The sequence below is a fragment of the Protopterus annectens genome, chromosome 6.part1, assembly GCF_019279795.1.
Source record: "Protopterus annectens isolate FY-2018-M chromosome 6.part1, PAN1.0, whole genome shotgun sequence".
Taxonomy (NCBI): domain Eukaryota; kingdom Metazoa; phylum Chordata; order Ceratodontiformes; family Protopteridae; genus Protopterus; species Protopterus annectens.
Window position 1 is genome coordinate 59,684,151 of NC_056738.1, and position 14,243 is coordinate 59,698,393.

Genomic DNA, 14,243 nt, shown 5'->3' on the forward strand with positions numbered 1-14,243 from the left:
GAAAGGTTAGTCATATTTGATGTAATAGTGGCCTATATCTTAAGTTTCTCTTTTAGGAGTCCATCTGATAACCCCTCTAAAAACATGCTGCATTTTTTATAATTCTTCTGAAGATTTGTTAGTTTGTTCAGTATGTTAACTGGTTAGACTGATCCAGGGACCCTTTTCAGCCATGACCTTGTCAAGATGGTAGTAACAATGTAATGCACACTATATGATATAAGAAAATATTTACAGCTGATTCATGTACATTCATAACATTTTACACACTCATAACGTAGTTATAATCATGTATGGTAGGATGTTGTTATTACAATATGTTGAACTAGGTTCTACTAAGTAGTTCATAATGTTTACAATTATTGGTATACAGCGTTTATACTTAAGAAATGTTACTCAAATTTATACATTTACAAATGAATGCAAGGCACGGTATACAGTTGCGGTGATGCAGCGGTTAGCATTGTTGCCGCACAGCAAGAGGTTCTCTGGTTCGATTCTCAGCTGGGGTGCTTTCTGTGCAGTGTCTGCATATCCTATCTGCAGTTGCATGAGCTTCCTCCAGTTTCCTCCCACATTCCAAAGACATGCAGTAGGTGGCTTGGACACTCCAAATTGGCCATAGGTGTGACTGTGTGTGTGAATAAGTGGTAAGGATGAACTACAGTGGCATGGCTAGCAACCTGTGATTGTAACTGTTGAAGTGACACTCCAATACCAATGTGCAAAAATGGGAAAAAAGGGATGAGGATGAATATATGTGTATATATATATATATATATATATATATACACACATTGTTTTACTGGGTATACAAATTAGTGAATTAAACAAAGATTGCAACATCTGAGTATAATATGTGATTACTTCTCATCTTTTGATCACTTAGCCATTGTCAAGGCAGGTACAGTTATGCTCCACCTGCAGATGTTACAGGAGTTTTTTTCTCTGAATGTTGGGTAATCTTTAACTGTTCAGAAATTCTGAGGAAGTGAATTCCAAATGACTGGAACTATCTTAGCAAATGTTTTCTCCCCTAATGACTTGTTGAAGGGTGGTCTGAGTAGACAGGGGGTATTATCACTGGAAGAATATCAAGCATGATTTGTCGTTTAACTGTGGAACTTTAAGGTAAGAGTAGGACACTGACAGCCATTCTGCTTACATCCTATGAAATGTCTACCTGAAGAAAGACAACCCAAGAGGACTGTGGATTTGTGAAATTAATCTGCAGGCCTTCTGCCATGTCCTTTATGATAATGGGAGGGAATCTGTAGGCTGTCATCTTTTTTCCTGCATCACAAAGAGACACTCCACAAACATAGGGTCATCCAATGATAATTTGGGGAAATGGCACCCTGTTCCTCATTGTCATACTATGTTGGTGACATGAAGAGAAACTCAATGTGCCTAGTCTTTGATGTATTTTTTCTCAGTCTCTTCATAAGGGGTTCTTGGTCAGAGGAAGAGGAGACCCTTTTGGAGGAAAGCCCTTCTTCTGTGGTTACAGAATGCCTGCTGTGATTGGTGGGAGGCTGGCTACAGGCACTTGTGGTAGAGGTCTAAATGTTCTAAACTTAGATTGCACATTAGTTGCAGTCAGCTTGGTACGACATGCTGTGGCACTAATGTTGAAGTGGTTGAGGTAGCCAAATACTGAGGAGTAATAGCACCCAGCAATGGCAACTCTAGAACAAGACTCAGAGCTGGCAGGAGTGATTCTGGTGAGGTTAACATAAAGAGAGTTGACATGAACCTAGTGTGCCATGGTGACTGATACAATGCAGCAGTTTTGATGGGTATTTCTCAAGCCTAAATAAACAAACTTGGTATTTAAAATAAAGAAATCCAGAAGCATATAGTCTTCAATCAGGACAAAGCTGACCAAAATGACAGTGAAGGATAACTATTCGATCTTGCTACACAAAAACAGAGGGTCTAATTATATGTAGAAAATATAATATAAATTAAAATTAGCAAATTAAAGAAGGCTATGTTACATAATCATACAGCTTTTGAATATAGCATTGTAGGCCATTATTTCAACAGAAATCATTCTTTATCAGAAGACTAATGTCTTCCAAGATGGCTACAAACTGATCGATAGCTTAAGTTCAACACTCCCAGCATGAAAACAGAAACTGAGAAAAGTGGATCAGGGAAATAGTAAGCCTGGGTAAAATTCAGTTGCTGGTGAGTATGTACACTGCCTTGATGGCAGCAAAGAAGAAATTTGGAAAAACTGAAAGAAAAACAACCAGAAAAGGTGAAGAGAAAACAATGGCTGGAAAGAAACCCACGGCTGTTCAGCAAAAAGTAGTTCAAGCTTCAGCTTAAGTTCAAGAGATGGTTTCCAGTAATTTAGAGGTAAAAAAAAATCAAATGTACTGTACTTAAAACACTAAAGGAATATATTATCTCAAATAGTGAAATTAGAAGACAGAGTGTACAGAGAAAACCTGAGTATTTCTGCTGCACCAGGGAAACTAGAAGTCACAGACCATATTAATTATATGAAAGCAAAAACAAACAACTTGATTAGTGTTCCACAGCAGCATATCAAAAATACTGAAAGGGCATATCAAGTGTATACTCCAAACCTATCCATGTTAAAGAAGCCAGAAAGATTTGATCCTGATAAAATTGTGTCAGAAGAGAAAACTATTAAAAATTGGACACAGCAGAATGTTTGTGGAAAAAGGATTATTTACTGTACAACAGGCAGAAGGGAAGCAAATTTAACCCAACAATCAGGGCATATTGAGAGGCAGGTAAGAGACTCAAGCTGCTGTGTCCAGCTATCTTCAGAGTATTTTTTTCCTGGAGGATCAGACATTTTTGATGCAGAACAGACGAATGAGGAAACAAAAAAAAATGATCAAACATAAAGTGAACTAACAAGCAGAAGAGACTCTGCTTCTCATTTTCTGACTATAAAGCTCATAGAAAGAGACTTTGCCAGTGAAATCTTTTCCAATGTTCCTAAGGAAAATGACTGACAGATAGAAAAATGTGCAGGAGTTAAATATTAGAATCAGGAGTACCTTGGACTTAAACCAGAGTCTAGTGTTGGGAGATGAAGATGAACAGGAAGAAAACCAACAGCACTGAATTTAGTGAATAAATGGAAGACTATAAGACATCAATCATGTTTCTTTGGAAGCAAAAGAGACTGAGAAAAGAATGCACTTCTATTGACTTTGTTAAACTTGTAGGTGGACTATAAAGCACATACCCCATAGTACATCATTAATGTTTAGGAGGACACTAAAGGTAAAAAAGAAGAAACTGTAATTAAAACATTTTTGCTCTTATTATTATTTATATAAAACATTTCATGATATAAATTGCATGTTATATTGTAAAGCAGTTTTGTATAGTGTGCAGTCAGGGATATTTTAAACAGCAGGATCTTTTCAGTAAATGTTCTATGTGTTAAAGAAATTAAACACAAACTTTTTTAGTTACATGAAATATAGGCTTTACAGTAAAACAAGAGAAGAAATGCTGAAAAGAAGTTATTATAATCTTGTGACGTTTGGTTGGTGGGGTGAGGTGTAAAAGTGTAATGATTATATTATATGTAGAATTATGATGAATGATGATTTCCCTTATTTTTACAAGGGTCAATATCTAGATTAATATCCTTGGCTTAAGCTATAAATATTTCTTTGTGAGCAAATAGGCTTAAAAATAAGAAAAAGCAATGAAAGCCATGAAAAATGCTAAGCTACCTGCATCTGCAAATATATTGCTTTTTCCCATTAGAAAATGTTCTCATTGAGAGACAAGAAGTCTACGACTGAAAGCAGTTAGCCCGGGGAATTTATTCTGTTCTAAATGAATTTTATAAAGATTCCATCATGCATCTTCAAAGTTGTTAGCTTTTTTTTTCCCCTCATTGCTGACTACTTTTACATGGAGAGAAGCTATCTGCAGGTACAAACTATTAATCCTGACAGTTTTGAGCATTCCTTTGAGAGGGAAATACAAACTTTAAATGTTCAATGACAAGCAGATCAGTGAAAAATAAGTGGCAGTAGCCTCCCCAAAAGCTTTAATACTTCAATGCATTTAACAGAACAGTGCATAATTCAGTTGCATTTAAATGTAGCTAGTGCACTTCTTCTTATGACTAAAAGTTAAAGTTTTCTGAAAGCGCACAAGCTGTATTTTACATTTCAGAGGAAAATAAATAGAGATAAGAAAAGGACATACTGGGAACACAGGCTGTAGCATGTGCTTCAGTATGAGTAACCTTAATTTTAGTTTAGGTTATACCTGTGGGTACAGCTGTCAGTTTGGAGTAACTGTCCCTATCAGGAAGGTTAAACTTCATTAGGTGAAAATTTACATAATTTTGCATGTTTGTTCTTAGTTAATAGGGGATGGGGAGGTGTTATAAAAATGTATTTAGCTTTTTTTTGACAGTTTTCATTAAAGTAAAAAGTCTTGAAAATGGGACATATGTTCAAATGGAAATGAGGAGAAACAACTGCGTAAAAGATTAACCTGACAATCATTATCATGTGCATGCAAGACAAAAGTTGGACAAACATTAAAAAAATGTAATGTATAAGTGGGAACAATAGCTTTTTATCATAATGACTATTCTATCCGTAATATCTTAGAATGTAAATTATTTATTTTTTATTTATTTTTATTTACATTTGTTTACCAGGAAATGTCTGACTGGGCAGGATTGCCTATTTTCAGCGGAGACCCAGGGAGAAAATCTCCATACAGTAAATACATAAGATATAAAAACATACAGTATTAAATACAGAAAAAAATAAGGTGATAAAACAGACAGTAAGTATAGACAGCATATAGTAAAACTCAATAATAATAATAATAATAATGTACAGTGAACTATAGGCACTAAAGAATACAACATTTTCATCTTGGACAACATTTGTTAGACAGATGTTTTTGGCTGGGCTAGAACATACAGTTAGCAGAAACAGTATTGAGACTCATAACTAGTGTTTGGCTGGTATAGTACATGCAAATAGGAGAAACATAATTGATATTCTTGCCTGGAGTATACATTTGATAAATACAATTAAATTTAGTGTTTGTTGGTGAAAGTATATGATGGTGGTGTAAGTAGATACACCAGAATATGCAGTAAACTGTAAGAGTAATCATTGAAATAAGAATGGCATCTGCTTTATGGACTAGCAGAGCTAAAAGTGGGAGATTGAAAAAGAGAAAGTGTATTTAGGAGGGTTTGTATGCATTACTCAGGGCAAGTACATGTGCAAGACCATGAGTTATTTAAATGTAATTTAAGAAGGCGCTTAAAGTCATGTCTGTTATGTAGTGATTGGATGACAAGAGGGAGTGCATTCCAGGTTTGACCTGCAGTAGTAGAATAGAGAGAGTCCCCAGAGTTATATTTGCTTTTCATTAAATCAGCTAGTGCTTTATTGGTACTTCTTAGTGGTCAGTTGCTAGCACGGTGGTAAATGGCCCTAAAGGTATAGACAAAAAGGAAAGAGTATTGAATTATATTAAGAAAAGCACAATACAAACAACAGTACTGTGGGAGACACATTTGGAAAGAAATGAGCATGTGAATTTGACAAAGAAATTATTTCAGGATTAATATTCATCAGAATATCAGGGACAAAGGAAAAAGAAAGTAATAATATTGATTTCTAGAGGTTCTTCAATAGCAAGGGAAGAGGAAAAAAAAACAATAGTTGTACATTTAAGGAAGTAAGGGGCTACTGCAAGGGAAGAAGATTACACTGGCATATATTTATATCCCACTAAAAACTACCATTGTGGACCTTAAGAAAATCTTGGGAGCAATATTTAGCTTTCAACAGGGAATATTACTGGAGAATGGAACTTGATTTGTAATAGTGAGGATATATCAGGGGGACCTATAATGGAAACTGTAACAAAAGATACATTTCTGAAGAAATTTATGAAAATATTTGGTATAGGAGACATGACTTCAGTAGTAGTAGGAACTCAGAAAGAATTTAGATATTATTCCCCCAAGGTACAATAACTAGGCTAGACTGGATAGATATTATATGTCACAGGAGCATGTGCATTTAATTGAAAGCTTTAACACACACATCCAGTTAACTATTCCAGAATACGCACTAATAAAAACTGAACTAAAAAATACAGGGCAATGAAGTAAAAATGAGACACAAGCACTTTCCTACAATCTGTTAAAAAGAGGAATTTAAGGAATGGGTAGTGGACATTATATGAGAGTTATTGAGAAGACAGAAACTTCTTCAGAAGGGATAGCCAGTGAGTGGTATAAAATGAAAATGGAGTTTAAAAACAGGATAGAAATAAGAGAGAGAGAGAGAGATGATTAAGAAGTAACAGCAATTATTTAGAAGAGATTACAAAGTTTAAAGTATTGCAGAATAAGGGAAATCTCACAAAATGAGAAGAGGAGCCACAGCAGAGTGCTAAAGAGAAAATAGGGGAGTGTTTGGATAATATTCATGATTTTATAAAGATTGCTGTTAAGCAGTTTTTTTTTTTTTGATAACCCCAGCATACAAAACATTTTTGAACGACTTATGCAACAAAGTACAAAGCATTGTCACCAAACTTAGGAAGCCTATGACAAGAAAAATAATTAGAGATCCTGGACATGTACTGGAGATATTTCAGAAATTTTATAAAAAAAACTCTATAATGTGGAGGAATGTGAAAACCAAGAAAAAGCACAAATGGGAATATTTATGGAAGACATAATTATTTAAAGAGTAGGGGAAGATGAGGCCCAATACCTAGCTGCAAGATAGGAGGAGATGAGATAAAATTGGTGATGTATAATTACTCTGCAGGAAAATCTTCAGTTACAGATTGTATTCTTGTGGAAGTCTGGAAGTTAGGAGGGAAGAAGGTGATATAGATCTGGAGGATTTTGTTTAATAGGATTTTAAAAGGAGGGGAAGCACCAGCATCGGGGAAGAAAGCTGTGGTGGCAGTATTGCCCAAAGACAGTGAAGACCCATCAGACCCAACTTCAGATATACTCATTTCAATTTTTTAAACCACAGTTATAAAGTGTTTATGCCAATGAATGGCAAAGGTATTGACAGATATGGGTCAATGTGGTTTTGTCGAGGGGAGGTAAACATTTGACAACATTAATAGAACAATGATGATTTAGAGGGATGCAGAATGTAAGAAAATACTACTGTTGCTGGTAGGCCTTGAGACAAACAAAGCATTCAACAGAATACACTGCGATATTATAAGCAGAGCAATGGAAGTATCTGCATTCCCCAATAAAATAATAAGGTTAATTAGGGGGATATATATGAAGGATAGGAAACAAAAATTAAAGTGGAAGGGTTCCTTTTTTTAACTGATTTATACTTACAGCCACTGAAACATAAAATAAAATAAGGGACTCAGGAATTAAAAGATATAATGGGTATGGTAATCAAGAAAAGTTGGCCTTATTTGCAGATGTTATTATTTTGTACTTGATAAATCCAGAAAAGGGCATCTCGGTGTTGTAGAATATTTTGAGACAGTTTAAGACTTTTCCAGATATACAATTAATGAAGATAAAACAAAGGCTACATCCATAAATTATGTACCTACTCATGACTTGGTTCATCAATATCCATACTAATGAGGATATAATAAGATGAAGTATGCAGGGGTATGAATTAAAACCACTTCTGTTATGGCAGCTAAGGGTATGCGGGAACAGACTAAATAAGAAATAAACTGAAACTCACAGTCGCACATTAGGCAATTGAAGGCTAAGGCAATCAAACCCTGTACCTCAAGCATTAGAGCTCACAGCTTTAATCCTCTGCATCAACTGTCATACAATGAAGGAAGGAACTGAGATTTATTATAGCGTCTGCATAACACTGTAATTTAGCATTATTATCAATGGTGGTGCTGCGGTAGCATTGTTGCCTCACAGTTAGACATTGCCCGTTCGATTCTCAGAGCGTCTTCTGTGTAGTGGCACGCGTGAATGGGCATTCCTTCATTGAAGGTTGTGCGTTAGGCCCAGCAAGCCAGTACGTAAAACTCTGCTGCCAATCATTAGTGGACCGGAGTTCCACTGTGGCGACCCCTAACCGGGAAAAGCCGAAAGACACAAACAAATCAATGTGTGCAATTCTCATGTTTGTTTAGTCATAACCATTTAATAAAATTCATACATCTCCTGGTTTAATAGGGCACTGTGTTGATTATGTCTGCTTTTCAGTGAAATGTATTGTTTATCCTGTTATTTGTGTTTTAAATGTCAATTAATTGTACACTTTCATATTCTGCTACAGTACTTTCCCTTTCCATCAAAATACTATAAATCATGAAAGGGAGCCAGTAGCTGGGGTTGTCCAAATTATTTGTTCCTGCTTTCAATGAGGACATATACTGAGTTTCTGCCTGCCATTTAACATGTGAATTTACTAAGTGCAAATGAATGCAGTGACTTCTTATTTAAAAAGCAGAAAAAATATTTATCATATCATATAATTTACATTTGCTAAATTCTATTTACAGAGTATGGAAGTATCTGATATATTACATATAGGTAAGTGCTTAACATCTTGACCTGATTCTTACTAGAAATCAGGCAGTAACCTAAGTAATAGTACCTTTTTGTTTCTAGTGGCTGCCCTCTTTTGTACTGTTAATCCTCAACTTCTTTGATAAGTAACTGCAAGTAAATTCAACCAGCATCACCATCCATCCATCCATTCATATGTACATCCATGTTCTTTTAACAACTTTATTGAGTTCAGCATAATGGGGACCAAAGTTATTCCAGACAAGGAATAGCGAAAGCATGCAGACAAACATGTGCACAGACACTCGAACATACACACACACACACACACACACACACACACACACACACACACACACACAAAAGTGTTCATTCATACTCACAGTTAGGGTCAATTTAGTACTGTCAGTCCATTTGCCAGCATGCCATTGTAAAGCAAAAGAAAATGGAGACTCTGTTGAAAATGTACACGAACAATGGAAGAAAATGCAGACTTCACACAAAAAGTCGACCAACCCAGAATGAAATGGGGAATCAAATGCTGTGAAGAAGTAACCATGCTACCTGCTCCCCTACAACAATCTCATACAATGCAATCATCAGAAACAAAAACTGTAACACAAGTGCAAAAGCATACAGCATTTTACATCTCATTTTACTTACGGCAGTCTTTTTCATCAGAATTATCAGAGCAGTCAGCTGTTCCATCACACCTCCAATGAGCTGGAATGCAACGCCCACTGTCACATCGGAACTGTCCCCCAGAGCATCCTGCAATAAGCAAAAAAAAATCATATCCTTAGGTATAAAATTTTAGCCTCACCAAGTAAAACAGCAATCACATTATTTCAGGAGAAAGTGAATTTGTTAAACAGCAAATGGTTCCTGTGTGAACACTGGAAGGTAAAGAAATTTGCCTGCATTTATTTTATCATCTCCCTCACAACATATATCCCCATGAAACACTTATTAATATGAAACAATGGCAATTATCCTCTGTTGCTGCATTTTATGTACTGATTTATTCCTTAGAGAAACAGAATGCTCCACAGTGGCATCAGTTCATTGTCAGTGGCACATCTGTACAACAGCTCTAATATCTCAAGACAACTCTTGAGATATTACACGGGAAGCAAATAAGAAGAGCTTGCAGACACACCATAAGACCATACATATGATATCCACAGAACTACAAAGTAAACATGAATATGTAATTAGAATTGCACATAATCAGGCAGATACTATGATTCTAAGTGTTCCTCCACACATATGTGACTCTATTATAGTATACTGATATGTAGCAAAGAACATTGTGAGTAAAAACATGCATTCATTAATGGTTAATGGAACTGTGGGATCATAGTACACAGCACAGGATCATAGTACCTTATTTCTGTTTTGTTTAAATGGGATAGACTCACTAGGCCTATATATTATTTTTACTGGAACTCCCTGTTCCCATTTATACTGGCTATGGGAAATTTGGCTAGAAACCCTACTTGTTTCAGAGTAACACTACACAGCACTTCTTATTTGGGAATATGAAGGTAGAAGCTCCAAGATGGCTGAGACTATGATTACTTCTACTGCTGTGATTGATGCTTGTTTGGATTGTATGCCTGAAATGGATGTGGATGATGGTGGAATGTTTTCTGGTAACCTCTATAACATTACATTGTAGTGTTTAATAAATGGAAATGAGCCTTCAGGTGGAAAAGAAGCTCCGTAGAGTGATATTGGGAGAAATGCACAAATAAATATGATACTGTTGCTATTTTTGGAGCATTCTATTGCTTTATTAATTCCTGGTTCAAAGGTGGTCTTGTCATCTGGGACGGAGGATTCAGTGCTGCAGAAAGTGCAGCAGCAAAATGAAATTGTTCTTCCTTAACAGAGATTGTCTAATTACAAGCCAGAATTGTTCCTAACAAGAAAACTTACACTACAGTGGTTAGATTTTAAGAAAACTTACACTACAGTGGTTAGATTTTAAGAAAACTTACACTACAGTGGTTAGATTTTTGTTTCTATCAGGTCTTGCCTCCCCCATGCTGTCTTTTTTTTACGCAAGGTCTCAAAACAAATTTGCCAACCATAATAAAATAAGGGTTATGCTGCTAAACGCTAGGAGCTTAAACCAAAAACTGCACACCCTGGAAGTACTTTTATCACTGGAGGGTGTAAAGGCCTCAGAAAGTACCCCGGCCTTGCAAGACTACAATGCCTTCCACACCTGCAGACCACAAAACGAACATGTGAGAATCAAAGGAGGTGGTGTTTCTGTCTATATTAAAGATAACTTCACCTCCCGACTAGTTAGACTGGACAACTACATGGAGTTGCTCCAAGTTCAGATTACTGTGCGCAAGACCCCCATTCAAGTCATAGCTAGTTAAAGATCCCCCCCCAAGGATCATGATGCGCATGAAACTTATTTGACCAAACTGAAGTCAATCCAAATATTGTCAAGCACTCTGGTCATGGGGGATTTCAATTATCCCACCATCAACTGAGAAACCTACTCTAGCCCTAACTCACTAGAGCAAAAGTTCCTTGACTTTGTTAACTCAAATGCCCTGGAACAAATTGTTCAAACCCCAACAAGAGAAGCAAACATACTAGATCTGGTCCTCAATAACATGACAAACAGATGCACCACCGCAACTGTTGGACCTTCATTAGTTAAATATGACCACAAATCATTTGCCTTTGAACTGGCACTAACACCACAAAGTCAGACTAAAAAACTTCCCCAAAGCAAACTATACCATCCTAGCCTATCTAAGCCCCACCCTTAGCTGTAACTGGTAACTACACCAAAGCCGTGTACAATGACTTGTATAAATGTATAGACTCAGCTGTTCCAGAGAGAATCAAAGCCACAGCCTCAGGTGGACATCCAGCATCAAGAACTTTAAAACAAAAGCAAAACATTTCTGTCTAAGAAAACGAAGGCGAGATCCTAACAATGGAAAAAAAAACACCTTCTTCATCCTCAGCAGACAAATAAGACATGTCAAATCCTCTAAGGGTAACTTTGAGAAAAACTTAGTAATCACAGCCAAGGATAACCATAAGGCCTTTTACAGTTACGTACATAGCCTAAAAGGTAGGATCCAAGCATGCACCAAACTAGTGACTAACGGTATGACATACACTGATCTCGCAGAGATAGCAATGTTGCAAGTGGAAATATTTAGTGAAAATTTCACTCCTCTCCAAACTTATCACAAACCTTACCCCCAACTTCCCCCACCCTACATATCGGAAGAGCAGGTCATTAAAGCCTTGTCTAAGATAAAAAAACACAGCCTCTATGGGGCCAGATGGCATCCCAGGTTGTCTTCTAAACAAACTAAAAAATAAACTAGCATCACCATTAAGTACCCTATTCAATCACAGCCTAACCACAGGCTTTGTTCCTGGAGAACAGCAACAGTTATTCCCTTCCACACAGGGAATTACAGACCCATAAATCTGACCAGCCTCATCTGTAAAGCCATGGAACGTATCATCATGGACCTCATGAATAAAGACATAGGTTACCTTCAAACCCTGCATCTGACCCAATTCAGCTTCATCAAGAGCAGATCCTGCCTGTTAAACCTGGTGGATGTCTTCGAAAATGTGACCAGGGCCATTGTTGAGGGCAAATCTGTGCACACAGCATACCTTGACTTGGCAAAGGCCTTTGACACAATCCCACACTCAGGCATTACCAAAAGATTTAGCAAACTGAATGTAAACCCCTTTGTTCTAAGGTGGGTTGCCAACTGGCTCACAAACCAGACACACACTATCAAAGTGAGTGACTCCACATCAAACAGCAGACCTGTCACCAGCTGGGTGCCACAAGTGTCAGTGCTGGGCTCCTACTGTTTGGTATATATTTTTCAGAAAGTCATGCCAAAACAAAGGGGCTGTGGCTGACTGCAAACTGGGTGCAATTACTGAATCCTCAAATTATGTCAGTATACTTCAGGAGGGTCTTATGAGATTGAACGACTGGTGTCTTAGTCACAGTCTCAAACTGAATGCAAAGAAATGCATCATCATTCCCTTCAGTAAAAACAATGTCCCTTCACACTATCAAATTAACAACAATACCCTATGTACCTACAAAGTGGTAAGGGATCTGGGATCAAAAGCAGACTGCAACCTTAACTTTGATCATCATGTAGTAAGGAAGGCTTTCTACATAGCACACCTGATTAGCAAAGGCATTGCCTCTAGAGCAAAGGAGGTTATAACCCCTCTATACTTGTCACTAAACAGGCCAATAATTGAGTATAACACTCTTTTTGGCATGCACCATGCAAAGCACCCACTGCAACTGGAGAGACCTCAGAGGATTCTAAGAAGATCAAGGGACTCCAGCATGTGCTTTACATAGACCAACTAAAGTCTCTGTCACTGTACTCAGTATCATATAGACTTGTTACGGGAGACTTTATGCCTGACTTACAGAGAAATATTTAACCCAAACCTAATGAATTTGCTGCACATCCATAAATCAAACAGGACTAGAGCTACCTATTCCAGGGACCTAAACATGGCCTAAGACTTAAATAGGACATGCTGGAGAAATAGATTTGTCTCCCAGTGACTGCCACATCTTTGGAATAGGCTGCCAATTCATGTGAAGCAGAGCAACTCTATGACACTGTTCAAAAGTAACCTAAACAAGTGGATGGGGCACCGTGCAGTCTTATTGGGGATAGACCTCACAACCCCCCTGGAAATGGGCAGTCATTCCTAAATACAATCCTGGGTACTGACTACAATATCACTGATATTACACTGGGATGAAACAGCTAGACTTGAAATGACCTCTAGGTCGATAGCCTAGTAACCTCCTATGATCATAAGAATGGAGATTTACCAAAATCAAATTGTATAAGCACTCAGAATAAATGAGTTTAACACAGTCCTTTTTCAAACAAAATGTTCTTAAAAGGAATAAAAAAATAATGATATAAAAGGCAATGGAGTGATAAGATTCCTCTTGAATTTTTAGAGAATTTAGTGGAGAAATAATAAATACTACTAACTAATCTTTTACAAAATGGCAATAGGATCAAGTTCCCATTGACTGAAAGAAGCAGACACATCTCCTCTTCACAACAGTGAGCTCATGACAAGAGGCTAGCAACTACTGTTCTGTCAGTTTAACCCCAACTACATGGAAATCGTGAAAATACTGCTGAAAAATAAATACACAAATAAAGAAATACATAAAACATCTTTGAATCCCTTAGCTCACAGCACCAAAGAGAGCACTGATTTATAAGACAATCATGACAAGCAAATGAAATGATTTTCTGTTTAAGCCACACTCTAACCCCAAAGAGAATGGACACAGTTTTCTTACCCTTTAGAAAGGCATTTGGCACAGTATCAGTTAAAAAGTTAACAAATAAATTTGTCAGTGGGGTCTAGATTGACAGCACTGGGAAAACCTTAGGGTGTCAAAGCTTTCAGTACTCTGAAAAGAAGGTTTTAATAACTTTTTTATAAGTGGCTTTGCAGACGTTAAAGAAGGGGAAAGACTGATTTTTGCATATGACATAATGGCATACAACAAAGCTGAAACAAAATAGGCATACAGAGGACTATAAGAGATGCGGTGTTGCCAAAGGAGTAGTATACGAGTTAGCATATTACATTCAGTGCCAAAAAGTCATTTGCATAAAACAGTGACAGCATCTATAGG

The 14,243-nt window shown here is 37.0% G+C and overlaps 1 protein-coding gene across 1 annotated transcript in view; it reads right to left on the reverse strand.

Annotated features, from left to right (window-relative positions):
* LRP2 (LDL receptor related protein 2) overlaps positions 1-9,992 on the reverse strand; it is a 1,335,386-nt gene extending 1,325,394 nt beyond the window's left edge. Inside the window, exons 1-2 of the mRNA XM_044075346.1 lie at positions 9,974-9,992; positions 9,194-9,301 (exon numbers count right to left, since the gene is read on the reverse strand). Coding sequence (XP_043931281.1) covers positions 9,194-9,301; positions 9,974-9,992 — 127 coding nt within the window. The remainder of the gene's footprint in view (positions 1-9,193; positions 9,302-9,973) is intronic.
* Between the last annotated feature and the right edge of the window lie 4,251 nt (positions 9,993-14,243).